General features: G+C 48.6%; 1 protein-coding gene across 2 annotated transcripts in view; it reads right to left on the bottom strand.

The window, feature by feature from the left end:
- The window catches only part of WNT3A (Wnt family member 3A), a 49,889-nt gene that overhangs the window by 2,504 nt on the left and 27,647 nt on the right, over window positions 1–19,738 (bottom strand). For both annotated transcript variants that reach the window (XM_003123621.5, XM_021083340.2), the window contains one exon: window positions 6,297–6,562. In XM_003123621.5, the coding sequence (XP_003123669.1) occupies window positions 6,297–6,562 (266 nt within the window). The remainder of the gene's footprint in view (window positions 1–6,296; window positions 6,563–19,738) is intronic.

Genomic DNA, 19,738 nt, shown 5'->3' with positions numbered 1-19,738 from the left:
TAAGCTGGGTGGCAAGGTTGGGGGTTGACCTCTGACCTGAGCATGGGTAATGGGAGTGGCTTGAGCAGGGAACATTCAGGGCCCAGGAAGCTGGGTTTGCCTGACTATAGGGAAGTGGCTGAGAACTGTGTGTATTTCTCCTGTGAGCATCCTGGTGGAAGGTTCTCAGCCCTTCTCTATTTGGGGGAAGGAGTAGGAGTGAGGTGAAGGGTCCTGTGACTTAATCAGAACTAAGTCTGCACTGGCTACTATGGTGGACACCAGGCCCCTGTGAGGCCCTGAGATGTGGCTGGTGTTCCAAACTGAGAAATGCTGTTATGTGTAAACCATATATGCTGGGTCACATTGAGTCCCCAGACTTAGTACAAGAAGAGGATATAAAAATATCACATTCAAATCTTAATATTGCTTGTATTACTGGATAACATGTTGGCTGTATTGGGTTAAAATATTATTAAAACAAAATTCACCTTTTTTTTTAAAATGTGGCTAATAGAAACTTTAAAATACATATATGGATCCTATTACACTTTCGTTATTCTACTGGACAGTGCTGGTTTAAGGCTTTAGGTAGGTTCTGCATCCAGATGCTGCCTCTACCCTGTCTCACTCTCCCTGCTGTTTCTTTAACCCTTCCCGTTCACACTGGCCCTTTTTCAGGGGCATCCCCTCTACCCCAGTCCAGTTCTATCTAATCTCTTTTGTTTTTGGGGGGGCACACCTGAGGCATATGGAAGTTCCTGGGCCAGGGATGGAATTCAAGCCACACCTGCGGCAACACTGGGCTCTTTACACCCTGCACCACAGCAGGAACTCCAGTTCTGTCTAATCTCTATTCTCTTCTCTTATGTGGCCAAGCTTTTCCAAAAAGGAGTCGTCACTTCCCATCTCTGCCTCCTCAGTTCCTTGTTTTATTATTATTATTATTAGCTTTTTAGGGCTGCACCTGTGGCATATGGAGGTTCCCAGGTCAAGTCGGAGCTGTAGCTGCCGGCCTACACCACAATCACAGCAACACCAGATCCTTAACCCACTGAATGAGGCCAGGAATAGGACCTGCAACTTCATGGTTCCTAGTCATATTTGTTCCTAGTTGGAGTGCCACGATGGGAACTCCAGTTTTACTTTTGATCAAAGTTATATATGCACATACTTTAAAGAGTCCAGTAGTTTCTAAGACCTGTTAAGAAAGACAGGAGTTCTGTTCCCACATTCTTATTCACAGCACTTTCCTGACCACTTGAGGCAGCACCTTGTACCTCTGCTCTTCTAATAAAATGCTTGTCATGCTACTTGATTTTTCAGTGTTTGGCATCATCCTCTGGACATCTCACCATGTAAGTTCCAGGGCACCTCACCCCACAACTCTGATGGGGGGAACTTTTATCAACCACCTTCCTACTCTAAAAACTTTAGGTTATAATTCCAAGTCAGAACAATATTTAGTGCTGAAGGTATTGGAGTTTTGTTAAATGTCATACTCACTTGATCCATGTAATATGATTGCTTTTCCTTTTATACAGAATGTTTTGTTGTTGCTGTTTTTAATGTAATTATCACAGATTTAGTCTCAAAGTCTCCTTTAGTTGTCTAAATATTCTCTTTGAGACTTTCAAACACACCAGGTGTTCTATGGATTTCATCTTCTTGGAGATATCTTTTCAAAAGCTCTTTTTCTTTTTTATTTGTCTTTTTGGGGCTACTCCCACAGCATATGGAGGTTCCCAGGCTAGGGGTCAAATTGGAGCTATAGTTGATGGTCTATGCCACAGCCACAGCAATGCCAGATCCAAGCTGTGTCTGTGACATACACTGCAGCTGATGGCAATACTGGATCCTTAACCCACTGAGTGAGGCCAGGAATCAAACCTGTGTCCTCATGGGTACTGGTCAGATTCATTTTATGCTGAGCCATGATGGGAACTCCTCAAAGGCCCTTTTCTAAGGTAAATGTTGTGAAATGTGTATATCTGAAAACAATCTTTCCTACTGGAAAAGTTGAAAAGATAATTTAGCTGGGTATAAAATTTTTGGCTTAAAATATCTGCCCCCCATCCCACCCCCCACTCAGGATTCTGAAAGCATTGCTCTATTTTATTCCAGATTTCACTGTTGTGTTTAGAAACTCTGATCCTTTGCATGAAACCAAACATTTTTTGGGGAAGCTTGGAATGCTCCTCTGTGTCATTGGCTGTGAATTTCAAACAACAAGTTTTGATGCAGATCTTCTTCTTTCCTGTGCCAAATACTTATGGGGCCTGTTTGGTCTGAACATTTGCTCTTCATCCCTGGAAACCTTTTTGTCTTAATCAACTTCCTCATCTTCATGTTCATCATTGTCTTTCTTGGGCAGATCTTCCATATTTTCTATTCTTTCCTATTTTCCATCTCTTTGTCTTTTTCTCTACTTTGTGGGAACAGTGTCTCAACTATCTTCCAATCTTTCTGCTGAGATTTTTGTTTATGCTGTCCTATTTTTAATTTCTAAGAGTCTCTTTTTTCCCTCTGAATGTTCTTTTAAGTTAACATCCTAATCCAGTTTTATGGATTTAATGTTTTATCTGTTGGGGATAATGATAGCTTTTTGACATTTTCATCTCTCTTTGTAATATCTCTTTCCCATAAGTTTGGTTTTTGTTTCTTTATTTTGGTCTTTACCTCTATGGTTGCAGGGGCCTTCCTCAGATGTCAGTGATCAATGGCTGTCTGCTCATATATAAAAGTGGGGCACCAAAAATCTTGCAACGTCCTGTGTGTGGGAGGGACTCATCAACTTGAGCCTTCACTATAGAGTGATATTGTCATGCTGCTTTTGGGGGAAACTCCACATGAGTATTTTCGAGTCTTTTTTCTTGGAATGGTCTGATTCTCAGGGGAGAATTTTCCATTCTCTAGTCAGGCTTCATTGTGGCACTAGGAGATTAGGAAAAGAAATGTGTATGTAGATGGAATGCTTTCACTTATGTAGCCTGATCCTCAGCTGTGCTTGGTGTCCTTCAGCCCAGACAATGCCTGCTTAACTGTTTTTAGGGAATCAGCCTCCAGACTTCTCTGTATGGTAATGGAGGAACGTTGTCTAGATGCAATAGGTTGGACAGAATTACTGGTAAGTTAAAAAGTACTTTTAAAATAGATGTCAACCAATATTTGTTTTCAGCCATATATCTATCTCTCTTCTCAAGATATATGATACTAGCAATTTCTTGGTGATTCTCAGAGTTCTCTACTGGCTAAGATTCAGCTTTCATGAGTGTACTAAGATATTGAGTATTCATCTATCTGCTTTTTACTTTCAAAGTTTTGTTTCCATTGTCACCTCTTCTGTTTCCATGTTCTCAATAGTTCATTTATGCATCTTAAAATTAATTCACTATCACTTAGTGGGTTTCTAGGAGAATGCAGAGGGAAATGTTTGTATTTGGTTTATCATCTTTAACTGGAAGGCCCCATTCATTTTTCAGGTCTATAATGTCTATGTGATTCTTTCCCAAATCTATTATATTACATTTTAGATTTGCGAACATAAGTAAGAATATTTTTCTCATGATCTGTGTCTAATAATTTCGATATTTGGAGTCATGTTTCTGTTTTTTTATTATTTATTTATTTGCTGGTTATCACTCACTGTGTCATCAGCTCATTTAACAGGTTATTTTTGATTAAGTGTTGAATATTGTGTTTGAAAAATTATTTGTAGAAAAAAATTTCAGACTAGGAGTTCCCATTGTGGCTCAGTGGTGAATGAACCTGACTAGTATCCATGCAGATGCAGGTTCAATCCCTTGCACAGCTCAGTGGGTTAAGGGTCTGGCATTGCCGTGAGCTGTGGTGTAGGTCGCCGACGAAGCTCGGACCCTGCGTTGCTGTGGCTGTGGTGTAGGCCAGCAGCTACAGCTCCAATTCAACCCCTGACCTGGAAACCTCCCTATGCTGTGGGTACAACCCTAAAAGACAAGAGACAAAAAAAAAAAAAAAAAAGAAGAATTTCAGTCTAGTATAAGGTTATCATTATCCAAAAATGATTTGTCTGCTTTTCCAGGTGCATGGGTATACCAGCAATTTGGGATCACCTTAATCCATTCAGTCTTGAGATTTTATTAGCCTGCACATGACCACAAGGGCTGGTCTATTTCTCATTTTTCCTTTACTCCTTAGGGTACCAACCTAGACTAAAGAGTTATTTCCTAGACATAGCACCTTCGGTGGGCCCCTTTTGGCTCTGTGAGGATGCTGAAAGTGCAGCTCAGCATATGCACATTTTTCCCAGATAAGCAAATGATCCCTGGACAAAAGCTGCCCCAGGTACCAGGCTCAGAGTCTTGTCCTTTGTACCTTTGACTGCTAATATATCTATGTATAATATGTATATATAATATAATATATATAGTGATATGTTTACTTATTTGATACTTAACATTTATTTTATGAAAGTGTAATATACATACAAAAGTTTACATGTCATGTGTGAAATATGACAAAATCTTACAAATTACCAGCCCCAAAACAGAATACCAGCTCCTCAGAAACTCCCATCATGCTCTCTTCCAGTTGTTATTCTCTCCTCTCTCCAGGGCTTATATTCTAATAGCATTTCCTTGATCACTAATGCTACTGATCATTTTTTCACATATTTATTGGTCATTTCTAGATTTTCCCTGTGATGTGGATTTTCCAATTTTTCTATTGGGTTATCAGTCTTTTTCTTATTAATTTGTAGTGTTCTTTTTATATTATAGCTTTCATATATTTGTTGGATGTATATATTGTGAACATCTCTTATGTGGATGGCCTGTTCAGTTTTATGGTGGTGCCTTTCTATGAACAGATGTTCTTTTTTCTCTTTTTTTCTTTTTGTCTTTTTAGGGCCAAACCCACAGCATATGGAGGTTCCCATGCTAGGGGTCAAATCGGAGCTATAGCTGCTTGCCTATGCCACAGCCACAATGACGCTGAATCCGAGCCACGTCTGTGACCTACACTGCAGCTCACGGCAACGCAGGATCCTTAACCCACTGAACAAGGCCAGGGATTGTCCTCATGGATACTAGTCAGGTTCGTTAACCACTAAGCCATGATGGGAACTCCAAATGAACAGATGCTCTTAATTTTAATATAGTCCTATTATATTTTTCTTTTGTTATGAGTACTTTTTTGGCCTATTTATGAAATCTGTGCCTACTCCAACACCACAGAGATGTTCTCCTATGTTTTCTTCTAAACATTTTTTGTTTAACCTTTCCTATTTGGACTTGTAATTGATTTTTAATATGGTGTGAAGTAGGAGTCAAGATTAATTTTTTTCCATATTGTTATCCAGTTGACTGAGTACCTTTTACCGAAAAGACAGTTTCCCCCTCTGCACTGCACTATATTCTGTGATCAATCAAATAACTGTATACAGTGAAGCATTCTATACTTTTAAAGAGTGCTTTTTACATTTCATCCTATATTTGTACCTGTCTTTAGCTGGAAAATTAATCTGAGTCACCTAGTTCCCTGTTGTTGGAAGTTAAATATCCCTGTTCACTCTTCAGTCCTCTGCAATGCCCTGGTTCCACAGGACAAGGCCAAGGCCAGTTCTACTGGACATCTTTCAGTCCCTAAGCACATCACTTCCTATCAGCATTTCCCCACTGACCTTCTAAGTCCTTTTCAGAAGGGCTCACAAAGCCCTTTATAGCTTGGTCCCTGCCAGCCTCTCCATTCCCCAAATCCCTTTTTTCCTCTGTTCTCCATATTCTAACCAGATTAACTCACATTCATTCTTTCACCTCTGGGCTAACCAGTGGCATTCCTAGCCTCCCTTCACATAGATAACTGCCAATTATTCTGTTTCTCCACTCACCACCTCTGCCAGCTGAAAGTTTTTTTTGAGACTCCAGCCTGGGTTTGACTACTCTACTATGCCAAGATCACCTTGTGCATGTGAATTTCCTCATCATAGAACTTAACCACACCGTGATGTAGATAGAAGTCTGTCTGTTTCCCTACATGGAAGTGCAGGAGCTCCTGTAGGGCGGGCCTTTCTCCCATCCCTCCTTCCTTGAGACCCCAGTTACACACTGGACAGCATTGTGTTTCAGACATCTCTGGGTAGGAATTGAGCAGACCTCCAGCCTGGCCACGATAATAATCCTTCCTACAGCCAACCATCCTGCCTCCACCAGGCCACACCCCTCAGAGGACCAGGCCACACCCCTCAGGGGACCAGGGTTAGGGTCCACGAGGACCTGCCCGGGTGTGATTTCAGGGCTCTCAAGTTTACACCCCAGGACCGGAAAGGGCCGCAGACGTACCTGGCGCCCAGCCTCATTGTTGTGACGGTTCATTGCGGAGCGAGCGTCTGGCCGGTTCTCCCGCGCATCTGCGAACTCCCGAGACACCATCCCGCCGAACTCAATGTCCTCGCTGCACCCGCCCCACTTCCAGCCCTCACCGGGAGAGCCCTGGTGACGGCTGCTGCAGCCGCAGATGGCAGCGGAGCCCTCCGCACACGAGCGAGTCACAGCGAAGGCAACTCCAGCGGAGGCGATAGCGTGCACGAAGGCAGACTCCCGGGTGGCTGAGGAAAGAGGCGATTTGATTGGCAGGACCTGGCGAGGCTGCTTTGACTGGGCTTGGGGTGGGGGCGTGGCTGCCTCTTTCTGGGCGGGTCCTGGACACCCACTGCAGGCTGCCTTGCTACCTCTCACAGAGGGAACCGAGGTGGTCAAGTGCAGGAAGCAGGGGTGCAGTAGGACAGTAGTCCGCGTTCCTAAACAAGGACCCAAGGAGGAGGGAGAGGTTCCCCAAAGAAAGTATACGGAGGACCAAAGAGCCCAAGAGGCAAGCTACTGGACATTACTCGTCATGGGGAACCACAGGGACGGCTGAAGTCAGAAAGTCAGATCATAACCAGAGGGAGAAATAGAACCCTCCACACTGCTGGCTGGAAGGGAACTAGTGCTGCTGCTTGGGAATCATTTGACAGCTTCTTGAACACACGTGCCTACTATAGTCATATGCCTCTGAGGTGTTTACCCTGGAGGAAACGTGTCCACGCAAAGAAGCAAATGTCACTGCTGCTTTATTTGCAATAGTCCTAAACTGGCAGCTCCAAAATGTCCATCAACAGGTGAAAGGATGAAATAAGTAATGTACAGTATGGCGATTAGTGTTAATAATATCGTATTGTATATTTGAAAGTTGCTAAGAGAGTAGATCTTAATTGTTCTCACTGGAAGAAAAAAATCTGTAACTGTGCAGGGTAATGGATGTTATCTAAACTTATTTTGGTGATCATTTCACAATATAGACAAATATTGAATCATTATGTTTTATACCTGAACTAATATGAGGTTGTAAGTCAATTATATTTCATATAAAAATTGTGGCATATCCATAAAATGGAGTTCTATCTAGCATAAGAGGAAAGAGAATATGGATGAATCTCAGAATAATCATGCTGGACTTGGAGAATAGACTTGTGGACTTGTGGTTGTCGGGGGCGGGGGGGGGGGGGGGGGAAGAGTGGGATGGATTGGGAGTTTGGGGTTAACAAATGCAAACTATTGCTTTTGGAATGGATTAACAATGAGATCCTGCTATGTAGTACTGAGAACTATGTCTAGATACTTACAACGGAGCATGACAATGGGAGAAAAAAGTATGTATACATGTATGTGTAACTGGATCCCCAAGCTGTACAGTGGAAAAAAAATTGTGTTGGGAAAATAACAATTAAAAAAAAAAAGAATAATCATGCTGATTGATTAAAAGGCAGACAAAAAAAGCTTATTGCTACTGTCCCTACAGCCCACCATGGAGCTCCCCTTCCCAGATTTCCTGGTTAGAAGCTTTCAGCATCTCAACAGCCCCTCCCAGGGTGTGGCTCCCAGCCCACATACTACCCACCTGTGGCTCTTTTACTGCCTGCACTCCCTTCTCTTCCACTTAGTGCCTTCCACCAGGCACTAAGAGGCCCAGCGGAAGGGTCATGTCTTCTGAACCTTCTAAAGGCCAGTGCCTCCATGTGCTGTGCCCTGTGCTCCTTGTTCTATGCGCTGGCCCCATGTGCTGGTAGAATGCCTGCCAGGAACTGTGATCAGGTCACCTCTGGCCCTGGGGGCTGGTATTGGAGCTGCCAGAGCCGCTGCACGCAGTCTTCTTCCATATGTGGGAAAACTGAGTCAGGGAAAGTGGCATTGGTTTTGTAGAGGCCAGTGGGAGATGGCTGGAGCTTGGGAAGAAAAAAGGTCAGTGGTCTGGATCAGACAGACATGTGAGGAAGTCAGGGAGGCCTGCTTCTGAGAGACCAGCTGCAGGGGGTTGCTGGGTGTGGGAGGCCTATTTTGATTCTGATAGACAGAAGCCTAGAGGAGTTGGTTTCAAAGGACAGGCAGGATGTTGACAGAGGAAAAGCAGGGAGCAGGAGTATTTTGCATGGGAGATTCCACAAGGGCAGAGCTCCAGGGAGGAAAGATTGGGCTGGCAGGATCAGAGGGAAGTGCAGGACATGTAGGGGATAGCCTGGACTTTACAGAAGCAAGACCCCCCAGCCAGGCTTCCTCAGATGGGGTGAATGAATGTATCATGCTTCCTGAGTGTGTGCAAACACTTTTTTTTTTTCTTTTTCTTTTTGGTCTCACGCACAGCATGTGAAATTTCCCAGGCCAGGGATCGAACCCATGACACAGCAGCCACCCAAAGCTACAGCAGTGACAATACCAGATCCTTAACCCTCTGGAACTCATGTGCAAACATTTCTTCAAGGGCACCAAGACATGATCCACCCTTGGTGGCAGACAGGATTCTGGGGATGTCCTAAATCCTGTGTGAACTGATAGAACTCACTCCTCAACTCACCATTCTATACGTGTGTGTGAGAGGACCTGCTGTTTGCCAAGCCCTGCTGGAGAAACATCAGGGAGCAAGATGACCTCATGGAGCTTACCTGCTGAGTAGCAGGAATTCTAAAATCTTGGGTTTAAAAAAAAAAGTGCCATGGGCTGTGGAGCCTGGCAGGCCTGGGGCTGAATCCTTGCTTGGCATTATACGGCCAGTGTACCCTTGGGTATCTTTGCTGCCATCATGTGGGGTCCTGTGCCCCACCTTTCCTGGCTCTGACTTATCTCTCCTTAGGCCTTCAGCTGGCAAGAGGGAGGAGGGAACATGAGAGATGTAGAAATAGGATCAACTAGGGCCTCTGTGCCTGTGTCCCAGAGTTGCTCTAGGGTAGAGGTCCCACAGCAGTTCTGAACAGTGCTGGGCTCCCAATGGCTATAGGACATGTATCATGGGAGGCTGCAGTCTCCTCACCCCCATCAATGCCTAGGAGGCTTTTTTCCTTGGGAAGAGGATGGACAGGTGGGCTCTACCTTGCAGAATGAGCAGAGGTTTCAGGTTGCTTCCCACACTTCCTCTAGCTGCATAGTCTCACCTATTCCCAAGTTTGCAGCCAAGTGTGTATGCCCCAAAACCCAGGTGGTAGAGGCAGGGAATGGTAAGACAGAGTTCTAGCCAGCAGTATGCACACACTCAGACTCATCTACACAGCTTTGTACACATCCACACACACCTGCCACTGAAAAAAGCACATTTACTCCTATACCAAGAACATGCAGAGTAGGATGCATCTGAGGAAGTGCCTTCTGCACCAGCTTCCTGAGAGCTGTCAGGTCCCACACTGCTTTTGGTGACTCTTTCCATGGATTTGCCAACACTTATGGATGGTTTTGCTGGTGCTGGCCAACTTGTGTACTCCCCATGTTTTGCCCAGAGCAAGTCCTGGACTCTTGCTGTTTTCTAGAAACTCCCAGGTGCAAGCACCCAGACACAAACCCAGAAAGGGACTCTCCATTTCTCTCCTATCAGCCTCTCACTGACAGCTTGGCTGGGGACTACTAAGTCTGAAGGCTGCTCTGACCTCCCAAAATGGCCCTGGCACCTCTGGCCCCTCGACTCTTCACCAGGAGTTCAGCTCTCAGTATCTCCCACTTGCATCAGAAGAGCCTCCTAGTTGGGAATGGCACTACCGGCCTCTAGCTTCCCCTGCCCCCTATCCACACACACACACACACACACACACACACACACACACACAAAATACACTCAGACACAAACACAGACATTCTCACTGTCTCCCTCATACTTGCATGCACACACATCCACACATGTACATACTCTCATACATTTACGCACATATATGCTCTCCCACCACACACACACACTCTCACCCACAGCACTTTGTCCAGGGCCCATCTGGCCCTGCCCAGCCTCTTCTCCACTTCTTTCCACTGTGTCCTTGCTTGACTCACACACAGGCTGACTCCTGCCCCTCCTGTTGCCCTCTCAGCCTTGTCCACCACTCCCTGGCCTCCGGCCACACTCAGCCCTCATCCTTCCCTTGGTTCTTCCCAGGTGCTCTTCTGATCATGTGTATCTGCTATGTCCCCATACCTGCTCTTTGGGGCACAATCCAAGGTCCTGGCCATGCAGTCTGGGCTTGGTCCACACATGGCTCCGGAGCCTTCTGGTCTTGGGTACTTTGGGATCACCCTCCTACACCCATTCTATCTGAAATTTCCCTGATGTGGGTACTGTGTACTGTTCATTTTTTGTTTCTCATCTGGAGCCCCAGGTCCATCCCTCAGATGGTCATTGGGGAGCAAGGGCCTTGTCAGAGGAGAGGGCAGTGGCTCTGGGCTGGGGCAGAGAATGAGTTCTGCTCGCCTGCACAGGCCTACCCCATGGCTCTCTGCCCCTCCCTACTCAGCTTGTCCTTAAACGAATTAAGGACAGCTCCCTCACTGTTCCCTTTCCCAAACATCAGCCAGGCAGCCAGGCAGGTGCTTGAAACCCCTGCCCCATTTTCCTTCTATAATAAAACTGGTCAGTTACAGGCAGGCCTGGAACCACCTCCTTCTGACCCAAGGCACCCATTGAATGAACACCAGCATGGACACCTACCCCTTTCCCTTTTATCCTTCCACTCAGCAGAGTATGTGCCCTTATTTTGTCTTCTCAAGGACTCAGGTCGTCCCCTACCTCCAACTCTTCGGAGGGTGGGCTCAGCTCCCAATTTTCACCCCTCCAGAGTCCCAGTCTGGTGCCTTCCCTCCTGCCTGTGCAATGACTCTGACTTAGGGGCTGTGAGCTGGTGGATTAGGGGCACCTCCCCCCATCCCCACACATACCCAGGGAAGGGCAAAGCCCAGGCATTCCAGGAACCCATCACATACAACCTGGTACCTCCCCCACTGCATCCTCTCCAACGGCCCCTCTCAAGGTTCAGATTCTCCAAACCCTGAATATGCTCCCCCAACTCCCTCTAAGCCTGTCCCCAGGGGGCCCAGGGCAGCTCTTATAGGAGGATCCTGTATCTGTCTCTGCCTCTACTCTGCCCCCTTCATCAGTCCCTCCTCACTTCCCCTTCTCTAGTTTCTGAGATAAGGGGAAAGAAAGCGGGCCTGGGGCTTTGCCCTGTCTTGAACAGGGCTTAGAGATCTCTGCTTATCGAGCTCAGGCAAATAGTCCAAGGCCGCCAGACACACTTGAGGAGAAGGTTGTGCAGGGGTTGGGAGGGTTGTTCCCCCTTGAACTTGGAGGTAAAAGAACTCATTCCTACCCTGCTCTGTCACCAACTAGCTGTGTGACCCTGCACACTTCTCTCTCCCTTCTGGGCCTCAATTTACTCTTCTGCCAAATGAGGAGAGAGGCTCCTCACAAATAAAGTCCTGAGGGCTCAGGACACCTTGGAGTTGGTCTTCAACTTGCTCATGAGGAAAAGAAGGCTTTACAAAGACCACGTGGGCCAGAAAAACGTGAGATGGTTCATTCTGGCAAAAACAGTCCATTTTAAAATAGAAGACACTGCTGGGGAAATAACTATTAATAATAATAATAATAATAATAATAATAAATAAAATAAAATAGAAGACACAAGTCCTTAAGCAGGTTCCTGATTTAGCAATCAACCACAAAGGGAAAAACTGAAACTCTGCTTTGGAGAAAACTGACAGACCCTGCCTTACCAGAGAAACTGGGGATTGCAGTCACCAGCAACAGGACAAGACAGACAGATGGAAGCTATTGCGCTTCCTGAGATGATATTCCAAGGACAGCCCCACCCCCTTTGAGACATTCTCATCAAACATACAGTTATCAGGAAATATCCTACACACTCAAAGACTTGACCAAGCTCCTCCCAGTCTCAAGGGCATGAAGGACAAGGGCTGGGCTGAGGAGTCTAGGGACCTGGGGTGGGATCCTGGACAGATAAATGATATTAGTAAAAAAACGGATGAATCTGGGTTAAGTCTGGAGTTTAGCTATTAATGATGGATCATAGATTTGATGGATCTAACTGGGTTTGTGTGCTGTCTGGAGGCCTAGGAAAGGATCTGGGCTCCTGCAGTGTTTCTGTAAGTCTACACTAAATTCCAAAGAAAAAGGTAAATCTCATCCTGAGGCTGTGAAGAAGAAGACCTCCAGAATTCCCAAATGACATTCCACAGTGGTGGGGCTTTTAACCCAGGAATCCATGGGTAGGCTTTAGGGGGTTACAACTCTCCCAAATCATAAGCATGTCTGAAAACCCCAGGGCATGTCTGAAAACTTGTGTGTTTTCCAGTTTCCTTCCAGGAATAGACTGCTTTTATCAGATCTCCACAGAGTTTGAAACAAGGAGGTCATGACTAGAGGTGTAGCCTCAGTTTACAGAGGAAGGGGAACAGGGTTCCTCTGAAGTTGTGGGGGCGGGAGGGCACAGCCACAACTCAGACCAGGGTCTGAAGCCCAGCAGCTGCCCCAGTCACAGCAAAAGTTTTAGCTTTGTCAGAGTTTTCTGTTTATACAACAGAGGCAGCTAGGGAGGGAGGAGAGGAAACAATCCTGCCCATAGGAAGAGAACTGCATCTTGGAGATGAGACTGGAAATATCTTTGTCACCAGCAAAATGCCTTCTTTTGAATGGGCTATGGGAGGTCAAGAGAGGAGGGGACATGGGCTATGAGAGAGGGTGCTTAAGTATCAATGTTGCCAGTTTGCCAAGTTGCTGGGATAAGCCTGCATGAGCCTTCTGAGGCAGCTCACCCCTGCTCTTATTCCCACAGTATAACCAGGAGTTGGGAAAGGAAGAAGAAAGAGAAACTCGTGATAAAATCTTTCTTTAGGATAAGCATCTTCCATCAAGAAAACCACTTCCCCAAAATCTTGATATTGTCTCATTAGTGATTATTTATTGAGTTCATGCAAAATATCAATGATCTACAATTTCCTTTCATTCATTCACCATCTATCCATCCATCTACAATCCACCCATCCATTTGTCCGTCCATTCACCCTCTATCTATCTATCTATCTATCTATCTATCTATCTATCTATCATCCATCTATCTACCCATCTGGGACCTGAGAGTCTATAATGAGCCATACCCTAGGCTCACAACTAGGAATACAAGATAAGTAAGATACAATGTTCCCATTTTTAAGAACTAAGGTAGGAAATCTGCAAGAAAATGGAAATCTCTATCTGATGAAATTTATAGTAACCAAGGCTTTCTGAAAGTTGAAGGAACCACTTGTTCTGGTGTTAGTTAAGCATAAACTGGATGACCCACTGAAAGGTGGAGGGAATCCCTGTGCTGTGAAGGAGGAGGATGAACCAGAGAAATCCTTGCATTCTTTTAGTAGGCGGCTCTGCTATTGCAAGTCAGTTTCTTTGCTTTTGGCTGTGCTGAGTCACCTATCTTCGGGAGCTTACAGTTCATGAGGAAGAGAGTAGCAGGAACAAGGACACGCAGTAGACTTGGCAACGAGCTCTGGGGGAAGGCCTGGGATGGATGGATGAATGGATGGATGAGTGAATGGATAGATGAATGGATAAATGTGGAGAGTGCATGGATGGGTGAATATATGAGTGGATGGACGGGTGGGTAGGTAAATGGTGGATGGTGGGTAAATGAGCAGATGGATGGATGGTAGAGAGTGGATAGTGGGTGGATGATGGATGGATGATAGATTGATGGATGGGTAGATGAACGGTAGATGGATGGCAGGGTAGAGGTAGAGTCTAGGACAGGCAAGGGAGTAGAGTATGGCAAGATCTGGGGACCTGGGAGATAGAGGGAGCATCGCCTGGCAAGGCTGCATCATCACTGCATCATCACTGCAGCCAGTGCAGCCTTGGGTGCAGGGGTCTAGTGTCATACATGAGAGAGGTTTTGGCAGTTACTTCTCTTTCCCTGGGTCTCAGAACATTAGAACTAGAAGGATCTTAACAAGTCCTGTTTCTAGATTTGGATTTCATAGACTTGGTAACTACTAGAGATTATGCAAGGACTGAAACAGGGTTGCAAAGTGTTGTTACTTTTTTGAGAGAATATGACTTATAAGAAATGACCTATAATTTCAGAAAAGGACCTCTTAATATCAAAAAAGGATACATTTCCAAAATCCTCTATACTGAAGAAAGTAAAAAAAAAAAAAATTCCAAGGCCTTATCTTCCACATTTTACCATGAAGCTGGTCATTGGCAACTACTTATTAAGCACTGACTGTATTCTAAGTGGACAAGGAGGTTGTAGTCTCTGTCCTAGAGATGATTTTCCCTCAGGGAAGTCACCCAGAAGGCCATTTCATCAAGGATTGATAGGAGAGCACCACCCAGGGGCATCCCTGCCCTGGGCCTTGTGAATCCTTTTATTACTGCTCAGAGAACTGGTCCGGACAGAAAGACAGGGGCTCCTCTCTGCTGAGCCACCACCATGGGGCCTGCAGAACCTCTCAGTCCCAGTGATGTGTGGAGGCTCAGAATGGTCAGCCCCAGGCTGCCCAACAGTGAATATTGAGCCTAGACAGGGGTTGGCAGAGAGGCTTCTGCTTCCCTCAGTAATGGGTTGCATGATCACCAGGCTATTCCTGTATCTGGCCTGGCTCCTGTGTGAAACAAGGCCCTTGGTTACTGGCTGCTGTCATCTGGTGGCTGGGTGGGGACAGAGCCTGGGGCAGAATGGGGTGTGACCTCCTCCTTGGGAGCTGTAGGACCTGCCTGTCAAAGCCTTCTCCCAGTTGAGTTTTGGCCTGAGGGACAGCCCTCCCTCACCTGGGTGTGCTTCCCCTGTGACTCCTTGAGACCTAGTGCTCCACCTCTCCCTGGGACATGTTGACCTTGAGGCCGGTGGCGGGGGGGGGGGGGGGGGGGGGGGGGAGGACTTGGTGCTGGGATTGGTCGCCAGCCTCCATAGAGCACCACATCCCCCCAGCCTCCTGACCCCAAGACCATGGCTGCAACCACAATCCCCTGCTCAGGGCGCAGAGTCTTGGATCCCAGCACCATCTCTCCACTACCCTTCAGGGACGTTTCTCTCTTGCCACTGTGTAGGGTGAACCCCCCATCACACAGGCTTGCCCTCACTCAGTCGGGGACTCTTTGTGAGTCCTCTCACTGTGTTCCAGGTAAGGAGTTCCTTGTGGCAACTGCCAGTACTCACGGTTGGATGGGCCTTTGGAGAGGCCAGGGCAGGGTAAATTGCTCCCAAGGGCACTGAGCCTCCAAAGGGCCTCTGTGGGGCCTTTTTCTGCTCCCACCTGCCCATAGAGCATCAGTGGCAGGACACAGAGTGAACTCAGTCCCCTCACTCATGATGCATCCCTAGCACATCCAAGGGCAGCAGCTGTGGCTCTCTTTCAGCTGTGGCTCCCTGCCTCAGCCTCCCTGAGCCAGGCCTGGGGCCTCTGACCACCTCCCAGGTGAAGGGCTATGGGAGGGGGAGGAAGCAGAGAGGCAGATCCAGAGATGGCCACCCCCCAAAACAGACAAGTGGGTCCTGCATTGCCTGCGCAGGTGCAGAGGGGTCAGCAAATGCTCTGTGACTGTCTCCCTGGACCATGAAGGCCTCAAGGGCACTTTTAGAGTGTTCAGGGGTTGGCACCTCTTCCCTACTAATGTCCCAACACGAGGGAAGGACAGATGGAAGACTGGCCAGAGCCCCCAGCCAGCAGTTTGCCCCCCTCCCACACAGCCCACCTTCCCTGCTCTCAGAGCTAGGGGGGGCGGTCAGGAGGGGGTGTTGCAATGGGCAATGGCATTTGGTAATCCCGTTGGCCCGTCCTGCACAAAGGATGGAGCCACCTGAGAGCGGAATGCAGCTTGCGCCCCACTGTAGCTGCGGCCCCTGACACCGCCCGGCCGCCAGCACGGCCGGCGTCCTGATTACCTGCTGAGGCTAATGAATCTGGCTTTGTGAGCCACTGTCACGCCGCGTTAGGCCCACAATGGCGCGCGATATTTTATATGAATTTCCCCCTCGTCGGCGATTAGGCCATAGCAAGCCAGTCATAGCAACCGGGAGGTATGCACGGCCCAGGGGCCTGGGGCGCGAGGGGAGCTCGCTATTCACACGCTTTAACACAGCACTCCCGAGGGCGTGTGAATCGCCAGCAGCATTTTCACTTTTCTCTTGTGCTTAATCTTGTCGTCGTCGTGGGGATATTGTTCTCTGAGCCGGGCGCGGCAGGGTGTCTCTGGGGTCTCTCCTGGCCCCTTTACATCAACTCCCCCAACTGGGGAGAGTTAATGATATACGGGGGGTGGGGGGAGGCTGCAGAGACAGTCGGAGCCCCCCAACCACCATGAACCGAAACACTTTCCGATGGGGGTCAGGGGTTGCAACCTGGATTTGGGGATGCTGGTTCCCTCAAGGGCCCCTTCTTCTCTTTGGCCCCTCCTGAGCCCTGTGGCTTGTGCCATCCTGGCTGTCCTGCCCCAGCCCCGTGCCTACCCGCTGGCCCTCCGCAGACTGGTCTGGGACACACAGGGAGGAAGACAGACCACCCCCTGGAGCCCGGCCAAGAGAAGGAACTCAGCTCCAGAGGGGATAGGCTGTGCCATCCCTTCCTGCTTCTCCCCAGTCCAGAACAGGGAAGAAGGTAGGCAGACATGGGTGGGTGCTTGACCCAGGGCTATCCAAGGGCATGGGTGGTAGGTTGTGAGGGAACAGGGCAGGCATCGAGCATCCAGCACACACTTGCTGAGATCTTGGCTAATGACTACAGACCTGTCCCAAGGAAACCAAAGAGGACTCTGACATGATATGCTTTGGGGGGTCAGCCAAGGCCCTCCACTCAGCTGCCCAGTGGGTAAGGTCCAGGTGCAGACCCACCTCTGCTAGCAGCAAGGTCCCCTTTCCCAATAGGGATGCCCCACTGGGGTATAGAAGTACAGGCTCTATGTCCTCCAGATCCTGAGACCCTGATGGGACCTGGAATCAGAAGAGGGGTGGGTGGCTCCCCCCAGCCATCTCATTAGGGAAGCCACTATGGCCCAGGCTTGAGGGTGCCTGGGAAAGCCACTGCCACCCAGAGCTCCTGGCTCTGCTATACTAAGGGCACTAAACTAGTGGGTGGACACAGGCTGAGGCTCAGTATCTAGGTGTCATTGATGATGAAATTGGGGACTGTACCCCATCTGTCACATTGATGTACTGGGACACCAGTGGGAGAAGCACCAAGGGCCCTGCTCCTCACTGTGGATGGCTCACTGCCTTATGGCTCCTTCCATTTCTCCAAAGTGCATATACCCAACTCAACTGAGACCAAGGTCCCAGAAAAGTCATTTGCCACACACAAACCTCCTGGCCTGGACCTTGAACAAGCTGCATCCACTGTGCTTCCCCAGGGGAATGGCCCTGGCTGGGCTTCCTCCAGGCGTGTCTACTAAGGTACCGCCATCTGGTACCTGACTTCCTTGCCTTTTGGCCTCCCCACCCCTTCACCTCATCAGGGGTCAAGAGTGGGTGTTGGCCAGCTCTCAGGGAAAGCAGGCGCTCCAGGTGTCCAGGAGCCTGCCTGGAGGGACAGATAAGCTGCAATCGTGTGCCAGCCTCCACACACTCAAAATTCTTCAAATGCTTTCTGCCCAGCGCAGGTTAAATTGTCTTGCTGCTGTGGGAAGTGAGAGTGGAGGGCACTTCCAAGCCTGGGCTCGCCTCTGTCGTCCAACTCCACGTTCCTCCCTGGCAGCTTCTCAGCCTAGCCCCCAGTCTTGGGCCAGGCAGATGCTGGTGTGTGTGTGTGTGTGTGTGTGTGTGTGTGAAAGAAAGAGAGAGAGAGAGAGAGAACTGGAAGCAGGAGGTATAGGCGCAAGCTCTTTCCCTCTTATCCTCACCCCCCACCACACACACACATGCTTGCACACGCACACGCTCACACACGTCCACACAAGGCTGGGCCCCTCTCCTCAGCTGGCTGGGCAGTGGTTAAGCTCTGTTCAACTAGGCCGCCTCAGCAGGGGTGGCCAAGCACCCCGTGGACCCTGCCACAAAGCCTGAGTGACCTCTGACATGATTAGGGTCGCCCTGACCCTAATCCAATCAGATTGATTACTGCAAGTGTGGCCCAGTGGGCAGGCGGGGGCCTCCACAATGGCCTCCCAGAGCTGGCCTCTCTCTGGGGCACCTGGCAGTCTCCTTCCTCCTGGGCCATTCAGCTCTGCACCACAATGAATCCGACCATTTCTCAGCCCTGTGGCGAGTGAGGGGGAGAGAGAGGGTTTCCTCTTTCCCACTAGACCAAGTGGTGAGGGTGTGTGGGAGCTTAGATGACTTCCATCCAGCTGAAAAAGAAGGACAGAGGGAGGGAGGGGGAGACATCAGGTGGTGTGGGGTAGTGGGGAGCAGAGGGAGCAAAGGGCAGAGGAAGGAGCATGGGCGTGGGGGAGTAGACATAGGGGGCAAACATGGGGGAGAGTGGACATGGGGGGAGAGGGGTTCAAGAGGCCTGCTGGAGTCTGGACTCCCCCTGAGAGGCTTTTGAGGGAGTGAAGGAGTACAGAGGAGGAGGGGGAACTCTCTGGGCCCCAGCCCAGAAGCTAGTGGCTTGTCTGTCCCTTGGGGCAGGTCCTAGGCACCCACAGAGCCTCCTGTCACCTAGAGAGCCCCTACAGAACCTCACAAAGGCTAGCACATTCTTCTGAGTCCTGGCCCAGCCTCTTCTTCATGCCTCAATTTCCTTAACTTGTAACCTTGGTGCCAGTTCATCCAATGGGTTTTAAGATTCAATTTGATGCTCCATGTAAAACACTTAACACATGCCCCCAGAAGTATTGTACACATATTCTAAAGAAAGAGAGAAAACTCTTTAAGGAGCAGCTCAGGCACCCCCTCCCCAGGGAAGCCCATCCACAGAGGCACCTTCAGGCATGTGTGCTCACCCTTCAGTCACTGACTTAGCACATCCTTATAAAGCACACATTCTCTGCCAGAGCACACCTTGGTACTGCCCTGTGTGCCTGCTGTGTGAACCTACTGTACACAGTAGGGAGCCCCAAACCAGACCTGAGAGCACTCCCACAGGGCTCAGCTCTTGTCCTGGGAAAGTGATGTCGAGATAGAGCTAGGAAACTCGAAGCTGCTCCAGAGGTCTGGAGCTGTCTCCCAGGTAGGCCCTGTGGGCTAAGAAGGATTTGGAGAGACTGAGGATTGCAAAGATGGGGGTCACAAAAACTGACCCTGTATCAGAATATGGGGTGCAGTGAGGGGCAGGTGCAGGCATCTTTGGATGGGCCGGGAAGGTCTGTCTATAACAGTGATGTTAGAAAAATGCAAGGAGCAGGACAAGTCACCAGCGAGAGGGCATGGCTGCTGTGGCACCCTGTGGTGGTGAACACAGAAGAAAGGAGTAGGGATAGAGGTCAAGAAGCAGGCCTCAGGGCCACCACAGCTGCCCTGACTGAGGTGCTTGTGTATCTGAACATGGCTGGT

Source organism: Sus scrofa, chromosome 2 (genome assembly GCF_054392235.1).
Source record: "Sus scrofa isolate SSC_HxYL_T2T_F1_AM1 chromosome 2, Sscrofa_HxYL_maternal_Yorkshire_Landrace_v2.0, whole genome shotgun sequence".
In the NCBI taxonomy this organism is placed as follows: Eukaryota; Metazoa; Chordata; class Mammalia; order Artiodactyla; family Suidae; genus Sus; species Sus scrofa.
Note: the sequence above shows the minus strand (reverse complement) of the source record. Positions and strands in the feature narration are given on the sequence as shown.